Source organism: Stegodyphus dumicola, chromosome 7 (assembly GCF_044657685.1).
Source record: "Stegodyphus dumicola isolate Sdum_Otavi_A_Nest chromosome 7, ASM4465768v1".
Taxonomy (NCBI): Eukaryota; Metazoa; Arthropoda; class Arachnida; order Araneae; family Eresidae; genus Stegodyphus; species Stegodyphus dumicola.
The window spans coordinates 50,890,935-50,912,440 of record NC_140774.1 but is presented as its reverse complement, the minus strand read 5'-3'; the positions used below and the strand labels follow the sequence as shown (position 1 = coordinate 50,912,440).

The following is a 21,506-nucleotide window of genomic DNA, read 5'->3' as shown; positions in this document are numbered from 1 at the left end:
GATTAAAAACAATTGACAAGCGTTGAATGCTTCGTAGCAGTGAATATACGATGTCTCAGCAAGATGACTTAGTTGAATCGGTAGCCAGGAAGGCCATCAGTCGTTTACATGAGAGTCAAACGCAATCCATTGTAGCAGAAGCATTAGGATTTTCCCAAAATGTCATTTCCTATGGAATCGGATTTTGAAAATTAAATATGTTTGAGAAATTCCGGACAAGGTCGTGTTATCGTTTTAAAATAAAAAGCGGGAGATATACAAGCATTTCGTTTAAAGAAATAAAAATATATCTCTTCTTTGGAGAAATAAAGTGATCAGAAAGAATGTTTTGGTTGATGTACTGCAAACATTTTATTACACATTTTATCAGAAAACTCAAGAAAATAAATAATTAATTATATTACAATAGTTATTAATTTTAAATATATTTTCCAGAAATCGATCAAAATAAAAACTGAAATTTTCAGGAAAATCTTGTTTGGAGACCATTTGGCGCCCCTCTACGAGCAGCGCCTGGGGCATCATGCACCCCCTTGCCCCCTCCTCGCTACGCCACTGGGGTGTGTTGACAAGGAGAAATTTTTTTATACACACAAAAAAAGATTTTGTAAATGATATTTGTGGGCCAAAAGATTACATTTAATGTTATTTGAATTAATATCTGATTTATTATACAGATAAGCCTTATGTATATGTGAGGATTTATTTATTTGAGATTATACAAGCCTTAAGAATGTGCAGAAAATAGACATAAATACAGTCAAGTCTTTAATCCGGACTCGTCGGGACTTCGGCGACCCCGGATTATCGGTTTTTTAGATTATAGATCATCAGTTTAAATCTGGTAAGATGGCATGCAGAAATTATAAAATTAAAAATATGAAACCGTAATTTATGAAATAAAGAGCAATTATGATCTAAAGGGTATCAACATTTACAAAAAAAAAATGCTTAATATTTATTTGTTTACTTTATTAAACATTTCTTTTAATGCGCACATGTGTATGCATATTTGAAATTAGAAAATTGCAACCAGAAAACTTTATGATGTGTATTCGTGATATTTATAATGACGAGGAATTTGATTTAAATCATATCAAAGACGGAGTACATCAAGATTAAATACTACATTTAGTAAGGAATTATAAGCCAAATAAAATAAAAACATCTGCCCTGAAGATAAGGTTAGTGCTGACAGATCAACTTCCAGTTCATTGCGCGCCACGATGTTTCCCCTTCCCCGCAGAGCAGCGTGAAATTGATAAACAGATTTCGGAATGGTTAGATAAACAAAGGATATGCCTTTATCCATTTTTTGCAGCAATTCCACTTTTTGTTTGATGGACATCGAAACATGCTTTCTCTTTGTAGATAGATCCTTTGGCAGCTCCAGAATCGGAAATTCTATTCGATATAATCGAAAGTTCAAGCTTACTTTCATAAAATTGCTCTAACAGTCTGCAAAAAATAATAAGCCGGTTCCAATTAGAAGATTAAGGAACAACGCAATCAGCAACATTAACTGAAATAGATAATTAGATAATTTTAGCTTAGCTTATACCGTCCGTTATACATTAAAAGAGCATGCTTAAACGTATTATGCACATGCGCAGAAAGTTTGTAGCTTTGAGGTCCGGATTATAGATCATTCTGGATTATGGACGTCCGGATTAAAGACTTTTGGCTGCATAAAAATTTAAATAACTAAAGGCATGTAATTCAGACTTAACTTATGCAGTTCGCTATAGAAGCAAGACAAAATTTAGAGGAGCGACATGTCATTAGTTGCCAATTTCATGATACGTCATCAAAAGTGTATAGCAAATGCTGGTAAGTATTAAATCCATATCCAAGACACTATGATTGTGAGGAATTTAAGTTCAGTTAACATAGAAAATTTTGTTGTCCTTAACTTTCTAATTTTATCCAGCATGTTATATTTTTTGCAAGCTGTTATTATACCAACTTATGAAAATTAGAATTTGAATTTGTGAAAAAAGTTTCTATTTCTGGAACTGCTGTAAGATTTGTTGCGAGTAATGAATAAAGTATCAAGGAGGCTATTGAGAACGAAAAGATTTCAATAGACGATTTAATAGAAATTCCTGACATGGCAATTGCAAGACTTGGACAGTGGAATTTTGCAACTGAACAAAAAATTATGTCTGTGTATAAAAGTTTAAAAAAAAAAAAAAAAAAAGCAACTTACATCAAAATAAATGTTTAATGAAACAAACAAATATTGAGCACGTTTTGTAAATTTTGATTCCCTTAAAATTATAAATGCATCGTTATTTCATATTTTTTATTTTATTGTTTCTCTATGTCACCTTACTAGATTTAAATTGGTGATCTAAAATCCAAAAAATTATAAAATCCAGAATTGCTAATGATCCAGAATTGATGAGTTCAGATCTCAGATTTTGTTACTTATATAGTTTCAACAATTATACTAAGAAATAAATTTTAACTTTCTGATTTGTGTATCAAACTACCCGTGAATACTGAGAATATTTTTGCCATTGAATTCAAATATGAAATAGGGATTATTCTGGTATCAAATTTTTTTAAACATCATTAAATTTGTATAAAAACATTAATTTTGTTTGTGCATTGTGAAAGGAAATCATTTAAAGGAAGCAGAGTACTCTAGATTTTTTTCCTGAGTGTCAGATACTGTTCAAACACAGCGTGGAAGGAATACACACCCAAAATAAATAAAATAAAATAAAAACTTTTTAAATCCATGGTTTATGTAATTTTGTAAGTTCATATACTATTTTTTAAGTTTTCTTTTTCTGTTTCTCAAGAAAGCTTTTGTAAAAATTCTTAAAAGAGTTTGTCTTTTTTCAGCTAAATTCAACTACTGATTGAAAGTGAGAAACAATAACATATGCAATCATTCTGTATTCTTTTATTTAGTTTTTCTAAATATTGACAAAAGTAACCAAATTTCATGACAGCAGGAGCAGCATATTACAACTCAGAAAAATTCAAGAACTATTTGATTTCTGTACTGTTATAAACATAGTAAAAGAATTTTAATAGAAAAAATATTTGAAGTAAATTAATAAGAATTTTGAATAATTGATATGATTGTTTTATAAATGTAATTGAATATTATAGGCTTTTGCTGTATGTTCTCCATTCTTTAAATAGGGAAAACAAACAAAACAAAAACAAAAAAAAAGTTCTCTGGTTTCCAAATTTGTTTTCTAATTATAATTGTCAGCTGAATAGGAATAAATTTAAAGCTTTCTTTGCTATAATATTCTTTGCTGTAAAGAGCTTTTCATTTGAATGAAAAATAATGCAATCATTTGTGAAAACAGAGCAAGCAGATTTTCTGTGCTTTTACTCCTTATGTATTCTATTCCTTTAGAAAAAATAAAACAGCACGTGTTGTGAAATATTTCTATTCAAAATATGAAAATAATTAGAAAATAAGCTACCAGCTTATACATCAGATTTGTTTTAAAAGTTATACTTTGGTTTTTGTCACAATTATTAGAAAAATTGTGATTGAAATTATTAAATTTCTAGTATGCTTAGTATATTACGTTAATGCAGGTTTTTTCTTACAAGCCTGCTTGATTGCTTTGATGCTGTCACAGGGCATTAGCTTCTCCAAACTCCTTTGATGTACTAAATTGTTTGAAGAACTGAACGGCTTTGATGCTACCACAGAGCACATGCGACAATATGTCCGATTATAGCTAATAATTAAAGGAAGATCCATATAACCATTCAAAAGTAAAATTTACATATATATAAAATTAAAACATTCATAAGCAGTACAAGATTTTTTGCGTTGCTTGTTACTCTGTCTTTGGGAATTTAAAAAAAAAAAAATGAAGCCATTCAAAGCTGGATCATTCCTTTTGAATAAACTTTATTATATATGTGTCTATATCTCTGTGTCTTGAGATAAGTATTACTTACAGTGCCTGTGGTACAGTTACTATAAGTAATACTTCTGTGCTGTGTTAAGTTTTGTTTATATGACTATTTTATTTTTTAGGATGTTACTAGTGCATTAGGTTCTCCAAGTAAAGTCTTTTATAAATCTGAGGATAAAATGAAAATTCACTCTCCTAATTCCCACAGATATAGGAAATGGAGTTGCTCAGATTATTTCTATAACTTTTTCACATTAGGACTGGTGAGTAGCATGGTCAAAAGAATTAAATGTTTATTAAAATTCAGAGGTAGATTAACTTATTTTTGGTTATCCCAATTTTATATGTATAATACCACTATAATAATTCTATCTATATGCGTAGGAATCGGAATACAAGTTTTAAACAACTTCTAAGTTTATTAAAAGTTTTTAATAGTTTTTTCAGTCTTCTTAAGAATTAGCATTTCCGAGTTTCCATTTCAAAGAGATGATCATAAATATGAAGTTAATAATTTATGTAATGTATATGTATATAAGATTATATTTTTAGTATGTTATGGTATTGTGGTTATATGTGTTTAAAAAGAATGTGTTATATTCTTAATATAAGAAAAAATGTAACATTTGATTAAATCACTGCAAAGGTTGTGCTAAGTTTAGACAAACTACTGCAAAAAATTTTGTTAAGATTCATGCATATTTGTATCTTTGTAACAGTAGCATCACTGTAAAATGTGGCACTTAGAATCTGACAATCTAGAAGCCTGTTTGGCCCACATCACACACACATTTGTTTCACACAAACAACGGTTTTGAACAATTTTTCTGCCTGGTTTACTATTGAAAGAAAGACATGCGATTTTTTTTCCTTTCTTTCCAAAAAAATTGCAAGTTGTTCATTTTCAGCCAATCAGCTATCGGCTTCGAAAAGCTATTAGTTTGTTTGTAATAGAGAACAAGTTTCCCTTGTGTTAACACCAACGTTATCTGTGGTAATTGGCTATTGTGACAAAGCAGAAAAATTGTTCCAAACAGTTGTCCTTCTGAAACAAACGAATGTGTGATAGCAGTCTGAGAAATAGTGTGGTGGTTAGAGAAGAGGGATATTAAATCCTATCATGCCCTATTCTCTGAAGTGTTGTTGAGAAAAACAGGGACTAGTCATTTAGCTATTTGAAGGTTTTGTATTTAAAATACATTCTACTCTTCCTTTTATAGCAGTATGTAATTCTAGTTGTCTGTTATTTGGAACAAATATGTTTTAAAATCTTCAGATTATTTAAGAAAAATCATTTCTGTTAAAGCACAATAATTCAAAACTTCAGTTATAAGCAGTCAAATGAGATTATAAATATATGTGATGTTTTGAAATGAAGGTAATAAATATTGAGTCTTGTAGATGTGATAACAAAAGCTTGCAGTCATGGCAAATTTAAATATTCCTTTCTATTTAAGTTGCCATTTGCAGCCACAAATAACTTGGCACACTAATTGTGCCTTGTCCTAGAAATCTTTTAGATATTATTACACTAGAAGAGAGCAGCACCATAGCATCTAATTAGCAAGAGAAGCAGAAAGCGAGTGGGGAGCATTCTAGACACAATCTGAGTTCATATTGAGTTATTTCAGTTTTGATATCATTTGATTGGCTGAACAATAGTGCTTTAAAATTATTGTTGGCTGAGTTTCAGATCACAAAACCATCTGCATCATCACCCTTATTTTAAAAAGTCATATAATGCTATTAATTTTTAATGTTGCAGGTTAGAGAGATTTATTACAAGCAATTGCTAGTTTTGGAATGGAAACGGGAAATATGCAAATTAAAATGTAGAGTTAGATTATTGCAATTTAAAGTTAGAATTCCAATTTACATAATGTACGTATATTTATAACCCCATCTAATTATCATTTCTAGGTAATATTTATCAAAAATATATCTTAAAAATGATTATGAAATGTATCCTTTTTTGTTGTCCTGCAGTACCAGATCCTATATTTGTTGAAGATTCGTCAACATCGCTAGGGCTGTTTTAGATACTTTTTGCCTTATTTTACCTTTCTGCACATATTTTTGGACAACATAATAACATGTAATGTATAGTTATAAAATAATTATAGATGCATGTATTGAAAACAATTATTAGATACAGTCAAAAGTCGTTAATCCGGACTCGTCGGGACTTCGGCGATTCCAGATTACAGATCATCAGTTTAAATCTGGTAAAATGGCATGAAGAAATTATAAAATTAAAAATATGAAACCGTAATTTACGAAATAAAGAACAATTATGATCTAAAGTGTATCAAAATTTACAAAAAAAAAAAAAAAAAAAAAAAAGCTTAATATTTATTTGTTTACTTTATTAAACATTTCTTTCAATGTAAGTTGTTTAAGTTGCTTCGTTTTTTTATGTGATAATACATTCTCTTTAATTCTATAAACATACATAATTTCTTGTTCAGTTACAAAGTTCCGCTGTTCAAGTCCTATAATTGCTGTGTCGAGAATACCGACTAATTTGTCAATCGAAATTTTTCCGTTTTCAATAACCTCTGTTACTTTCTTCGCTATCGGAAGCGAATTATAATGACGAGGCATTTGATTTAAATCATATCAAAGACGAAGTATATCGAAATGAAATACTACATTTAGTAAGCAATTATAAGCCAAATAAAATAAAAACATCTGCCCTGATAAGGATAATGCTGACAGATCAACTTCCAATTCATTGCGTGCACGCAGCGGTGTTAAAGATAAACAAAGTTTAGATAAACAAAGGATATGCCTTTATCCATTTTTTGCAGCAATTCCACTTTTTGTTTAATGGACTCCGAAACATACTTTTGCTTTGTAGATCCGTTACATATTAGTAAATATAAATTTGAAATTCTATTTGACATAATTGAAAGTTCGAGCTTACTTTTATAAAATTGCTCTAACAGTCTGCAAAAAATAATAAGCCGGATCCAATTCGAAGATTAAGGAACAATGCAATCTGCAACATTAACTTAAATAGATAATTAGAGCTTAGCTTATACAGTCCGTTATACATTAAACGCGCATTCGTAAACTTATTTTGCGCACATGCACATGCAAATTCGCAGCCGTAAAGGTCTTACGTGCATGTGTCAATGCGACGCATGCGCAGAAAGTTTGTAGCTTTGAGGTCCGGATTATGGGTGTCCGAATTAACGACTTTTGACTGTACGTGATTGTATTCATGAGCATGTTGCATCTCTGTTTTGAATTTGTTCCACGTAGACTCTGATAGTGAACTTCACATCTTTTACAGCTTATTATTGTATCTCACTTAAATATTCAATATAGGAAAGTAGAATGAAAAATTATTTAATTTTCTACATAAAATATGTATTTCTTTCATGATTTCATATAATTGCCATTTTATATGAAATTTACTTTTGCTTAAGTTATAACTGCCTGGATGGCATCTTTTTGTTTTAGATTTAAATAGTATATGCAGATAAGATATATGAAACATATTATTTTAGTATTTTAGCATATTTAAGTATTTGGAGTATTTAAGCAATTTTCAAATGCTGTGCTTTGGGCGAGTGGTAGTTGAAGATCCTAAGAAACATGAGCAATTTCCCTTTGATTCCCTATCTACTGACTAAATGATCTGGCTGCTTGAGTCAGCCATTTCTAAATATAGGGCAATTCCTCATAGAAAATCCTTCACAAATATATCGTTACCTGTAGGCAGACAACTGCAATTTCCTGTAATCAGATAATCTATTCAAGCATTTGCATATACTTTATTTATCTCCTTAGATGTGTCATAAACCTTCTCTAAGGTCAATGGCTCCAGACATTTTAATTTATTATGGAGATGGTTGTCTTTAAGAAGATGACAATTGGAGGTTGCAAATTTCAGTCTGTGGTATGAATTTAAATATTGGAGTCTATTAAAAAATAAACTCTCTTGAAGTCTGTTAAATAAAAATATTGAAGCAAAACAGGAGTAGATCAATTTTTTAATAATGCTACATTGATATTATTACAAATTAATCTAAATGTACAAAGTAAGGAAGTCCAGGAAGTAAATAATTTTTAAAAAAAGATTAACAGTTTGTTTTTATTTACATTTTAATACAGAAAAATCTACATCTTAATTTACCTTTTGGCATATTCACCATTTAAATAAAAGCATGTGTCATACCTTGGCACTAACTGCAACATACCCGTTTCGTAGAATTCGAGAGCCTAGAACTTGAACCAGTTCTGAAGGTTTATCTTGATCTCATCATCACTTGCAAAATGCTGGCTGAAAAATTATTTGAGATGAGAAAACAAATGGAAATCAGATGGAACTAGCTGTGGACTATAATGAGGGTGACAGAATTACTCCCAGTAATATGAATCAAGCAGATTAATGTCATGCATGTAGTATGCGGTCATGAACTGCCATGCAGGAATATAATACCAGAAGTCAGCAGTCTACACCTTTTGTTTTGTATTATGTACCATTACCTCTTCATGCCTTGCAGTAAGCAGTAGCACTGATTTTGTGCTTCGTTCTATCCAGTTTATTAGCAAAATTCCTTGACAGTCCTAAAACATGATGCACATGATGTTTCTTAAAGAAAGAGGTAATTTTGCTTTCTTGGGTTTCGTGGGAACCAGTATGCTGCAATTCCAGTGACTCATGTCATTTTAGTTGTCTCATAACTAATACATGTTTCATTGCCTGTGACAATCCTTTCCATGAAGTCATTTTATTCAGTCCCATAAGGCTGCAAAAACTCTGAGGCTGCTCCCATGCTTTTCTGTAGTTGAACATTTTTTTGTGCTTTTGGTACCCTACATGAACAGTTTTTTGTAGTGTAAATGTTCAGTGACAGTTTCATGTAATAAAGATCATGAAATGCTTTGAAAATTCATTGACAAGATTGAAAAAAATTAAATGAACAACTCTTAATGCTGTATTAAGAGTTCTAAACGTAACTTTAATCCCTTCAGGACAGGTGCATCACATATGCATCAGCAACTAATCCTCTTACCAGATGGCATGCCGCTTAGTACAACTAACCTTGGAGATGTGTTACGGCAGTGCAATGCATTGTGCGATGCACCAGTGCATCACCCGGCTGCTAGTGACATTTGGGGCTGATTGCATATATGACACACCCGTCATATATGCGGAGGGTTTTTAGTTCAGCAAAATACCATCACAAAGGGGTTAAAAATTTTTGTGATTTTTCTGTTGAATTTTATGTGTCTGTAAGTGTTAATAAAAAAGTGAAAAGACAAAAAAAATAAAAATAAATTAAGTATGCTATCCTGTTAAAACTGAACACTGATGTTATGAAGAGAGTTTACGGTTTGAAAGTCATGGCTTGATAAATATTCTAAAAGACATGACCAGTGGCATAGCGAGGGGGGCAAGGGGTGTATGATGCCAAGGGCGCCAAATGGTCTCCAAACAAGATTTTCGTCATATCACTGTGTTGTTTTCGGGGCAGGAGTGCCAAAAAGGTATTTTGCTCTGGGTGCCAGTTATGCTCGCTGGACATGATTCCACATTGCTAAAACACAACTTCATTAACACAATGGGAAACTTCTACACGAATACATAAACATTCTTACACTCGAGCTAAGGGCAATATGTGTGAGTTTGTTGGTTGTGCCTGCGATAATTACGAAAACAACATGACTGTCATTTGGTGGTGCACGCAACTGAACATAAGACTGCCACAAAGTATGCTGACAGTGACACACAAAAGGGGTTGATTGCAAAATTTCAATTTTAAGATATACACATTCAAATGAAAGTTAGGCCCACCAGCGGCCGAGCGGTAAAGTCGCTGAACACTGGTAGTTCGGTCCGAGGTTCGAATCCCGCGAACGGGCTGGCTGCATGGGTGTTTTCGTGGTTTTCCCCATGTGTAACGTGTATACGAGCCAGTTTCTCTTAGAAAGTCCTCCACGAAGGCATTCCTCTCCTTAGGCAGATAGCCCTCGAGGCTTTGCCATAATTACACATAAAAATCAAATAAAAGTTACACTTTAAAATGTATGTACAAAAAACAAGTAAAACAAATTAAATGAATAGCAGTATACGAGTAATAATAATATACTTAAATTTCTATTTGAAATATGTCACAATACAATACACATCATAATTAAACAAAAATAATGAAAATATAATAAAATAGGAATTTTAAGCAGCTCCCAAATGTATGCAAAAGAAATGAATCCAAATAGTTATATACTATAACTTTTGCAGGCGACCACAAGAGAAAAAATTCAATGATATTACAGTGATAAGTTTTTTGGGAACATGAACACGACATCCAGTGTGAGTAATTACTTGTTTTGGAGCAATGTTTGAGTCTATGCAGACTTTTTGCTGTGGAATCTGAGGAATTACAGGTGCATCTATACGTTCCGACAACATATATGCTGGTTTTAAGATATCGATTGAACTGTAATGTTTTTGTTATTTACCTTAATAATAAAATTTTTGTCCATTCGTTTAACAATGACATGAGGACCAGTGTAAGGTGGAGTTAGAGGAGGATGTAACGTAGGAGAAAACACTTTTTTTTGCCTTCCAAAACTTGCATGTAGTCCTGAATATAAGAAACTGGATAGTTGTTAGGCAAAGTAACTGCTTTAAGAAATCGGTAGTCCCCACAAGAATGCCAGTCACCATTTTTCTTGGGAACCATGTGTAGTGGACTGGCCCTAGAACTTTTTGAGGACCAACAAATACCCTGTCCAAGCATATATTTAAATTCTTCTTTTGCGGCACTTAATTTCTCAGGAGGGAATTGCCTTTCTTTGGAGCAAATATTGGTGGTCCAGTGGTCTCTCTCTCTATGTGATGCAAAATACCTTGGTCAGTTATCTGGCTACCGAGCGGATGACATTAGGATACTGCTCAAGTAGTTTGTGGAAAGGAGAATTACCGGCAATTAATTTAATTCCAAAATTAGTGGCATTTCCAATACCACCTATAGCAGACAATTGTGTGATTGAGTCGAGTAAGCGTCAATTTTTAATGTCGACCAAAAGAGAAAATTTTTGCAGAAAGTCAGCATCAATTATTGGGTGCAAAAATAGGCCATTGAAATTTGTGATGCAAACCTAAGTCTAAAGATGTTAATATCTCTCCAAATGTTGCAATTTTTGATTGATTAGCTGCAAATAAGTTTAATTTTCCTGGCGGATGTTTTGATTTGACAAAAGAGAGAGGTACGACTGAAATTTCTGCACCTGTATCGACAAGAAAGCGCCTGTCTGACAATTTAGCAGTTACAAATAATCAACTAATGCTCTGGCCACTCGTGGCTTCGAGCGATGTCCCACTTAGTTTAAAGAGGTTTGTTGGAATGTGCATGGAGGCTTACACTTACGCACTTTATCACCAAATCATGATTGATGGGAACAAATTTCTTTTTTCTCACTGGACTGTGTGCATTGGTAGTTCCTATTATGTTGGTTCCTTGACTTTGATCTGCCACACAGGTGATACTGAGATTGTGTCTGTAAAGCTGCAACCTGTAATGATAATTCCTGGATTTGTTGCTGGAGCAATGAAATATCAACACTGGGATGCTGTACTTGATTAATTGCTTGTGGCTGAAAAACATCATGGATTTTGTCTGCCGTCTGGGAGAGATTCTCGTTACTAGTAGCAAGAATAGCCTGGATATTGCTCGGGAGACGGATGAGCCACGATTGTAAAACATTCAATTTAAAAGTGTCACCTGCAAGTTCCTGCATTTTTGACAATAACTGGGATGGGTGCATATAACCAAGTTGCAAATCTTGCAACAGCTACGTTAGTTTGGTATTTTCAGACTCCTCACTTAAATTAATTTATTTTTCAATTCCTCATATTTGTTATCCGAGGATGGTTTCAGAACTACTTCGCGGACTAATTGTAGAATTTCGGTGTCGAGGGCAGGAATTATGGTATAAAATTTCTTGTCATCACGTATTATACCTCGAAGCTTGAATTGGGCATCTAATTGGAAAAAAACAAAGATTGGGATCATTACAGCAAAATGCGGCGAGTTTTACAGCAACATGAGCCATTTGCTTGTCATTAGTGGTTGGGGCATCACTAGTAGACATTTTAATAATACATATAAAAAAACACAGTTGGAAAAATGTTGCAGTTCAGAAATGCATTTGCAGGGCATGTGAAGCAATAAGTAATTGATGTTAGGACCTGGGTTCAAATGATCTGCAGCATGATAGATACATAAGAAAAATAAAACTCACCCACTTGACAAATGCACACATATACTATTAATTTTGTGGAAATAACTGGTGCAAAATTTCACAAAAACACCTTGATGCACAAAACTTATCCAGTCGTGTGTTGCTGGAACCTAATCATTGACGAATATATTGAAGTAATCCAAGACGCACTGTAACACAAAAACATGCACTGAGATGAATTTTATGCATGACCACCAAACACTATAATAGAAGAAATTCTCCTCTTTTCTTGAAATAGCTCGGATTCATTCCAATTAAAAAACACGTGCATAGGTCACCAGTGTGCAGAATACGACAATTAATATTTGTAGAGGCCTGGCTATGTTTTTAAGGTTTATTGCATACATGCTATTATTTATTCTATGATGGCATTGTAGTGATGCTGGACTAGCAGAAGTAGCTGACTTAGAAAATAAATATAAAAATCTAGTGCTTTTTCTTCTAATAAATGCACATGCTTCCAGATTATAATCTTCATTCAAGCACAATTGTATGATGGATTAACACACATAGAGATAGCTGACTTCAAATAATAAACATTTAATAACAATAATTACCACATAACTACTCATTACATTAACATTGAAGATATTTGCATCAGTGCACAAATACGACCGAGCGCGACCGCGACAGAACGTAAAATGATTTTAGCGCATCCCAAAACTCTCAGTTACAGTTAGAGATTCGGGCACACGATTGGCGAGTAATGAAGACAAGTTCCTTTAGTATCGCCACACTGTTTTTCTTTTGCAAGCATTTTAATATAAGGCTAATCACAATGATTTTAAAGTTTATTGCATATATACTATTACAGTCAAAAGTCATTAATTCGGACACCCGTAATCCGTAATGATCTATAATCCGGACCTCAAAGCTAAAATCTTTCTGCGCATGCACATAGGCGTTTTACTCGTGCGCGCAAGACATTTACGACTGCGCATATGCATCTGCGCAAGTGCAGAATACGTTTTCGCGTGCGCGTTTAATGTATAACGGACGGTATAAGCTAAAATTATCTAATTATCTATTTCAGTTAATGTTGATAATTGCGTTGTTCCTTAATCTTCAAATTGGATCCGGCTTATTATTTTTTGCAGACTGTAAGAGCAATTTTCTAAAAGTAAGCTTGAACTTTCGATTATGTCAAATAGAATTTCCGATGCTGGAGCTCCCAAAGGATCTAGAAAACGAAAGTATGTTTCGATGTCCATCAAACAAAAAACGAATTGCTACAAAAATGGATAAAAGCATATCCTTTGTTTATCTAACCGTTCCGAAATCTGTTTATCAATTTCACGCTGCTCTGCGGGGGGGCACGTCGCGGCGCCCAATGAACTGGAAGTTGATCTGTCAACACTATCGTTATCTTCAGGGCAGATGTTTTTATTTTAGTCGGCTTATAATTCCTTACTAAATGTAGTATTTAATTTCGATGTACTCCGTCTTTGATATGATTTAAATCAAATTCCTCGTCATTATAAATATCACGAATACAAATCACATAGTTTTCTGGTTGCAATTTTCTAATTTCGGCTATGAGTAAGGTATGCTTTACGCATCCGCACGTTAAAAGAAATGTTTAATAAAGTAAACAAATAAATATTAGACTTCTTTTTTGGTAAATTTGGATACCCTTTAGATCATAATTGCTCATTATTTTATAAATTACGGTTTCATATTTTTAGTTTTATAATTTCTGCATGCCATCTTACCAGATTTAAACTGATGATCTATAATCCGGAAAAATCGATAAACCGGAATCGCCGAAGTCCCGACGAGTCCGGATTAAAGACTTTTGACTGTATTTATTCTATGATGGCGTTGTAGTGATGCTGGACTAGCAGAAGTAGCTGACTTAGAAAATGAATATAAAAATTTAGTGCTTTTCTTCTAATAAATGCACATGCTTCCAAATTATAATCTTCATCCAAACACAATTCACATACTGAAGCAGATTAAGCACTGAAAAAGGTACACCTGTTTTTTGATAAGGCAAATGTTCATATTTTTACAGTTTTTAACTTTTAGTATGAAAGAGAAGCTGCAAATGGCATGCTATATAGTTAAGTGTGAAGAAAGTGATGTTTAATAATAAAGAGGCAGGAGAGTGTAGACAACAAAAAGTGTTAAAAATAGTGAAGTTAAACTTCCATTTTAATTTTATTGACTGATTTATGTTTTGATTTGTCAAATTTAACATTGTTATTGACTGACTTCTGTATTATGTAAGTACATGCCTTATGAGCATTGCATAGGAATCATGTAACAGGAATTAATTTGAAATGATGTGCTAGAGAGAGATTTATTATAAGTGTGTTACTGTTTTTAGGGAAAGGAAACTTAAGGGACTGTTATAAATTCAAATTATCTTGCATGCATACATTATCTGAGTTAGTTGTCAAAATAAAGTCAACTGATTGTAGTAATCTAAAAATCAGAAATGAATTGCCATTATTGTGCAAAAAAGTAATTTTGCATTTTTTTAAATACTTTTTGTTATTTCGATATAAATATGTTTGTAATATTACTAATAACTTCAATTTTTTAGGATGTTCTTTTTGATGCCAAAAGCCATAGGGTGAAAAAATTCATACTTCATACAAATTATCCTGGACATTATAATTTCAATATATATTTTCGTTGTAACTTCAATCTGCCAATAGAAGTTAAACCACCTTCTGAATCAGAAGATGTGACACTAGTTGATGTATCTGATAAGAAGCATATAATCACTGCATTTACAAAAGTGAGTTCTAAGATGTATTTTGTGTTTCTTTAATGAAATAGTCATTTGTATGATTTTTAATATGCATTGAAATGAGAATAATCAAAACATAGTTTTATATGATCTGGTTTTTTCTGTCTCTCAAATTATAATTGAAATAGAAAACTTTGGATTTACTGCAGCTTCAGAGGGATCGCATTAAATGCATTTGAAGTAAAAAGAGTGAAATATACTTCAGAATACAGAACATTTAGTTTAACCAATTACTCAGCACCAAAGAATATGTAATCATCTTTCTGCTTGATGTTTGTGGAACAGTGCTGACTTAGGCATCTTTATAGCCAATTTTTAACTTGAAAAATACAGTCACTGTAAAGATACCAGTACTGTTATACGAAGGCACTGCTATACAAGAAGTTCGGTGCTCATATTAATAAAGCAAACAAAATCCTTATTTGCACAGTGGTGTCCCTAGATAATGGAGCCAGCACCTCTGCTATTTGTAATGGCTTTTTTCAAGTTAAAATCTCATGAAAGTGTGGGTACCCTTATGCTGAGGCAATTTTATCATGGCTAACACTGGCCAATTTTTATAAAAATCTCAGCATCTAAGTAACAGGACTTTACTGTGAAGGCATTGCAATTATTCAAGCCTGTTGGGCATACCCAAGTTTGCATATTTGGACAAAACATTCTAGACTGTCAGCACATAAGTTTTAAAGATTGCTGTCAATAAAAATTATATTTTCTAGTTTTTCCACCTGTTTGAAATACTTAAAATTATAATTAAGAAAGAAAAGCATTTCAAACATTATAAGCATTAAAACTGGGATACCTATATAGTGATGCTCTAACATAATATTGCCAACACCTTTGTGGAACTTCCTCCTCATTCATCAGACTTTCAAAGTGGGGCCTTAGCCTAAAGGTATCAGTTCTTTTATGAACTTTTTTTTTTATTCAAAAGTCCTAAACTTCATAATAGTTCCGTATTGTTATGCCAGGGTGTAGCTGCAAGTGTATTCGTATATGGTATGAGCCTCTCAAACCAACTGCAAATATACTTATATGTATGTTTACATACAAATACAGTGAAACCCTGTTTAACGCAGGATTACATTCCATCAAAGTAGAGCATTATATGAAGTAGCATTAAACAAGGTCATCTCATCATGTAAAAAAATAATGGGGTTAACTAATGGGTATAAAATTTAAAAAATTTTCAAGTATCAAGTTCATTAATTTTTTATAACAATACAAAATGAAAACTTATTTCTTACAAATATTGAAACATAGCAAATGGATATATGGGAATTAATAAAATTTTAAGTCACCATTTAATATTTTGGATCATTCAGATTTTTCTTCATTTCAAATTTTATGTTTTTGTATCAAGAAGGTATCAAATGTCATTTGCATTTTTCTTTGTGCTTTGTAAGAAGTTGTCAATAAGGTGACATTGCATCCATAATATATACACACATACCCCCACCCCACCCCCCATCTTGACTCGGAACTGCTATCAAAATCTGCGTCACTTTCAATAAATAAGTCCATAATTTCAGTTATGGAAGCTAAACTGGTTTTTAGAAATGTCTTTGAAAGTTTTTTTTTCCCCTCTTCATCAGAATCACTTTTTTTTAATATTTTTGTGTTCTTTTTGATCTACTAATTCCTTGAACTCATCATTAGGAAGACTCTGCTGTTTCATGCAAAATTCCTTCGAGATCTTTCCCATTTACTTCACCTAAACCTGTTTGTTTTGCTAATTCCACTATTTCGTTCATATTCAAAATCTCTAGTGTCACCGTCCTTGTTTAACTCTTTGGAAGACCATATTGGCCCAGACATCCCTTCATTCAAATTATCAAAACCGCCCCAAACGGCGTAAATTTTCGATGTTGTCTTCCCTCCTCTAAGATATGCATTAGCAGGTGCAGTTTCTCCAAATACATTGTATCAGTTTATTGCAGACAGCTTTGTCCTAAAAGGATTTATTATTTATTAGAAGTAGAAAGGATGTCATTTGAAACCTTCACTCTTCTTTGTGCGTTAATGAATAGGGAGGAAAGGAAATTGCTGTGGCTCTCGAAAACCATTTTGGGCGGTTCGGTATTTTAACATACAGGTTAGTGAAGGCTTTGAGTTTTAAAGAGTTAAATCTTGGCAAATGTTTTTTCACACTTCTTTCATACATTTTCTTGTAAACTCATTCCAGGAAAGATTTAGGTTTTTATAGCATCCATGATATTAAAGTTCCTCCAAAAATCTCTTATTGATTTTTATCAACTCCATCTGGTTTTTCAAACATTTGTCTAAATGTTTGCTGCACATAATAAATAACCTTTGAAATTTGATATAACACCTTGATCCATCGGTTGGATTAATGCAGTTGTGTTAGGCGGCAAGAAAACCACTTCGACTGGAATGCTTGTTATTAAGTCAGATAAATTCATTGTGTGGAGTCCATTAAAAGTAGCACTTTTGGTTCAAGTTTTTGATTTTACAATAGCATTTAACAGACGGGCAAAAATTTTCAATGAACCATCTCTGGAAAAATTTCATAGTCATCTATTATTTTTTATTGGATTCCCAAACTACAGGTAAAGTTGATTTTGATATTCCTTTCACCGCTCTTGGGTTTTGGGAATGATAAACAAAAAGTGGCTTTAATTTGAAGTCTCCATTGGTATTAGCACCCAGGAGAAGTGTTAAGTGATTTTTTACAGTTTTAAATTCTGGTGCATGTTTTTCTTCACGGGATAGATATGTATGTTTCGGCATTGTTTTCCAAAATAGGCCCATTTCATTGACGTTAAAAATTAATTCTGGAGGATAGTTTCCTGGTTCAATTATTGTTTTTAATGTTGCTGAGAATTCAGCCGCCGCTTTTATATTTCATTTGCTGCTTCTCCTGTATTCTGTACATTATGAAGATTATTTCAATGTTTAAATCTATTAAACCATCCTCAACTTGCAACAAAAGTTTCAGTTGTGTCACCTGTTTCAATCTGAATGTGATTAAAAATTCTTGCTTTTTCTATTTTAATAGCTTGCCTTAATGACATATTGCTTTCAGTTTAGTTGTCAGTCTGTATAGAACGTCATTTTCCCATCTCCTTTATCGTATTAGTTCTAGAACGGGTTATTCTAGTTGCAGACATTTTTGTAGTTGTCATTGCTGATGACACTTGTTTTTTCTTTATTCTTGGAAATTGTCCTTATTGTTGAAGCTAATAAGTTCAATTCAACATTCGTGTTCACCACTATTTAATCTTCCAATGACTTCCGTTTTAGTTTCCAGCGAAATGCTTTTTCTTATTGCTTTATTTTTGTGTTTCTCATTATCACTCCATACTAAAAACTAAAAATTATAATATTTATCACTATGGCAATCATTACATTACATAAGTTTATACTTACAATACAGCAACAAAAGTTTGAAATAATAAAAATAATGCCATTTCAAATGAGATAAAGAGAGAGTATAATTGATAGATAGGATGCAAAATTGCAGTAGTTCAAATGATAAACCTGTTTAACAATAATGCAAAGTCACACTTCCAAGAAATTAAAAAAAAAAAAAAAAAAGTCAAAAGCATTTCTTATTGGGTAGATTCATTATTTAAATCACATAAAAGGAAAGATTTCACTGAGCAAACAAGTAAGTGGTTCTATTAGTTGGCCACAATCCTTTTCAAAAATAAAATTTTGAATTTTTACATTTTATTTTACATTTATCAAGTTCCTGTTATTTCTAATGTGTAAATCTGCTTTAATGTACAAGTGCTTTGGATTACAAACACATTTCTATAATGAACTATGCTTGCAAACCAAGGCCCCTTTGTATTTGAAGTCGGTTTTCTCCTGTGATTATAAATAAAAAGATCTTTAAAAATTTATATCTTTCCTACATCATAAAAGACAGTATAGCTGCTATGAGAAACAACTGTAATAAATTTAATTTAGAAGTCAAACAGCAAAAATCAGCGTTATGTTTTCAAATTTTCACAGGACTAGTTTCGATGGTTTTACCAAAACATCATCCTCAGCTGCAAAAGCGCAAATGAACAAGATAAGATATAATGATTAGAAAACGAAAGAAAGCCTGAACAGGAGACAAAGCTACTGGTGCCATCTGTTGATAAAACCAGAACTAAAACATAATTTCTTTAAAACCTGAAGGCAAAGATGGATTGGAATTAGGGTCGTTAACTACAGTCATAAGTCGTTAATCTGGACACCCATAATCCAGAATAATCTATAATCCGGACCACAAAGCTAAAAACTTTCTGCGCATGCGTCAATGCATAATGCGTTCACGCATGTGCATAGGGGTGTGCGCATGTGCATAATACGTTTACGCATGCGCGTTTAATGTATAACGGACGGTATAAGCTAAAATTATCTATTTCAGTTAATGTTGCAGATAGCATTCTTCCTTACTCTTCGAATTGGATCCGGCTTATTATTTTTTGCAGACTGTTAGAGCAATTTTATGAAAGTAAGCTTGAACTTTCGATTATATCGAATAGAATTTCCGATTCTGGAGCTGCCAAAGGATCTATCTATAAAGAGAAAGCATGTTTTGATGTCCATCGAAAAAAAAGTGGAATTGCTGCAAAAAATGGATAAAGGCACATCCTTTGTTTTTCTAACCATTCCGAAATCTGTTTATCAATTTTTATCAATTTCACGCTGCTCTGCGGGGAAGGGGAAACATCGCGGCGTGCAATGAACTGGAAGTTGATCTGTCAGCACTATCCTTATCTTCAGGGCAGATGTTTTTATTTTATTCGGCTTATAATTCCTTACTAAATGTAGTATTTCATCTTGATGTACTCCGTCTTTGATATGATTTAAATCAAATTCCTCATCATTATAAATATCACGAATACACATCAAATAGTTTTCTGGTTGGAATTTTCTAATTTCGACTATGCGTAATGTATGCTATACGCATGCGCGCATTGAAAGAAATGTTTAATAAAGTAAACAAATAAATATTAAGCCTTTTTTTTTTTTTTGTAAATTTTGATACCCTTTAGATCATAATTTCTCTTTATTTCATAAATTACAGTTTCATATTTTTAATTTTATAATTTCTGCATGCCATCTTACCAGATTTAAATTGATGATCTATAATCCGGAAAAACCGATAATCTGGAATCGCCGAAGTCCCGACGAGTCCGGATTATGGACAACAGAAATATTTTTTTTAATGTGAAATGCCTCTAGAAAATCCAGTTCACCAATGGAAGATGTTTTTTGAATAATTTTGGCAGCAGAAAAATTGAAAGTGTGATTTTCGGAGCAACAATGTTGAGCAACAGAAGACTTTTGTGTTTTCTTTTTTCTAATATATGCCTCAGGTTCCTTAATGCAAAATTTTAAGGCTCTCATAGTTTGGCCACACTGGCACACTTGGTTTTAGTAAATTTAAACCACACTGGCAAGGTATCCTGTAAATACCCCAGGAATTCATGTCTGGAATAGGGTGCTTGAGTATGGAACTCGGAATTTTATTGATGGGAGAATGAACGACCCGAAAGTTAAATTTCTGCAAAATATGTGCAACTTTATAGCTAATTGATGGAAAGAAGGAAATGACAACAGAATTTTTATAATATCCTAAAACAAGAGTGTCCCTTTTAGTGTGTTTAGATGAGAATTTTTTAACTGCTTAATTAATAATGTTGGGTGAAAAGCCCCTGTCAATAGCTATTGCTTTTAAATAATTTAGTTCTTCATCAAGGGAGTTTAGAGGAGCAAACTTGAAAAGCACGGAAAACATAGGAATAAAATGAAGCTAACGTTTGTTTAGTAGGAATGACGTGATTTGAAGTGTATGGTGGAAGGCAAACCGATGAAGGCTTACGATAAACCGTAGTACTGAAGTTTGATGTCTTACATGTGACCAGAATGTCGAGAAAAGGAAGAGAATTGCAAGTCTCAAGTTCAAAAGTGAACTGAATAGCAGGATCAATGGAATTCATTGTTAAAAGTATTTAAATCATCTTTATTACCTTCAAACAGGGTAAACGTATCATCTACGTAGCGGAACCATACCGGGAAGTTTAAAGTTTCAAACAATTTTGATTCATAATAATGCATGTAGATATCAGCCTGGATGGGACTGAGGGGGGTTTCCATGGCTAATCCGTCAATTTGCTTGTAATATTTATTTTGGAAAACAAACTGCATTTGTTTCAGAGTTGAGTAAGAGAAATTAGCTCATCAATTTCGATGCAAGAGAAATTAAATTCGCGAAGTCTGCTTTCTAGACATCTTAATGCACCCTCCACTGGAACATTACTGAATAATGATTTTACATCAAAAGAAACCATGAGTAAATTTCTAGGAGAAATGCTTTTAACCTTTTTTTAAATGTAACTCTATTGAATCTTTTATGGTGTAAATGTTATTGTCTAATAGAGTTGAAAATCTAGAAACTAAATAGTTAGCTAACAGATATATGACAGTACCTAAATTTGATACAATAGGGCAGAAAGAAATACCACTTTTATGAATTTTGGGAAGAGCATATAATCTGGCACAATTTGCGACAGATGGGATAAGCGAATGCTTTAAGTAAATGTAAAAAGCATTATTTAGTTTCTAGA

The 21,506-nt window shown here is 32.6% G+C and overlaps 1 protein-coding gene across 2 annotated transcripts in view; it reads left to right on the top strand.

The window, feature by feature from the left end:
• Positions 1-21,506, top strand: part of LOC118184438 (phagosome assembly factor 1) — a 110,426-nt gene that overhangs the window by 75,812 nt on the left and 13,108 nt on the right. For both annotated transcript variants that reach the window (XM_035354105.2, XM_085820185.1), the window contains exons 10-11: positions 4,022-4,162; positions 14,707-14,904. In XM_035354105.2, coding sequence (XP_035209996.1) covers positions 4,022-4,162; positions 14,707-14,904 — 339 coding nt within the window. The remainder of the gene's footprint in view (positions 1-4,021; positions 4,163-14,706; positions 14,905-21,506) is intronic.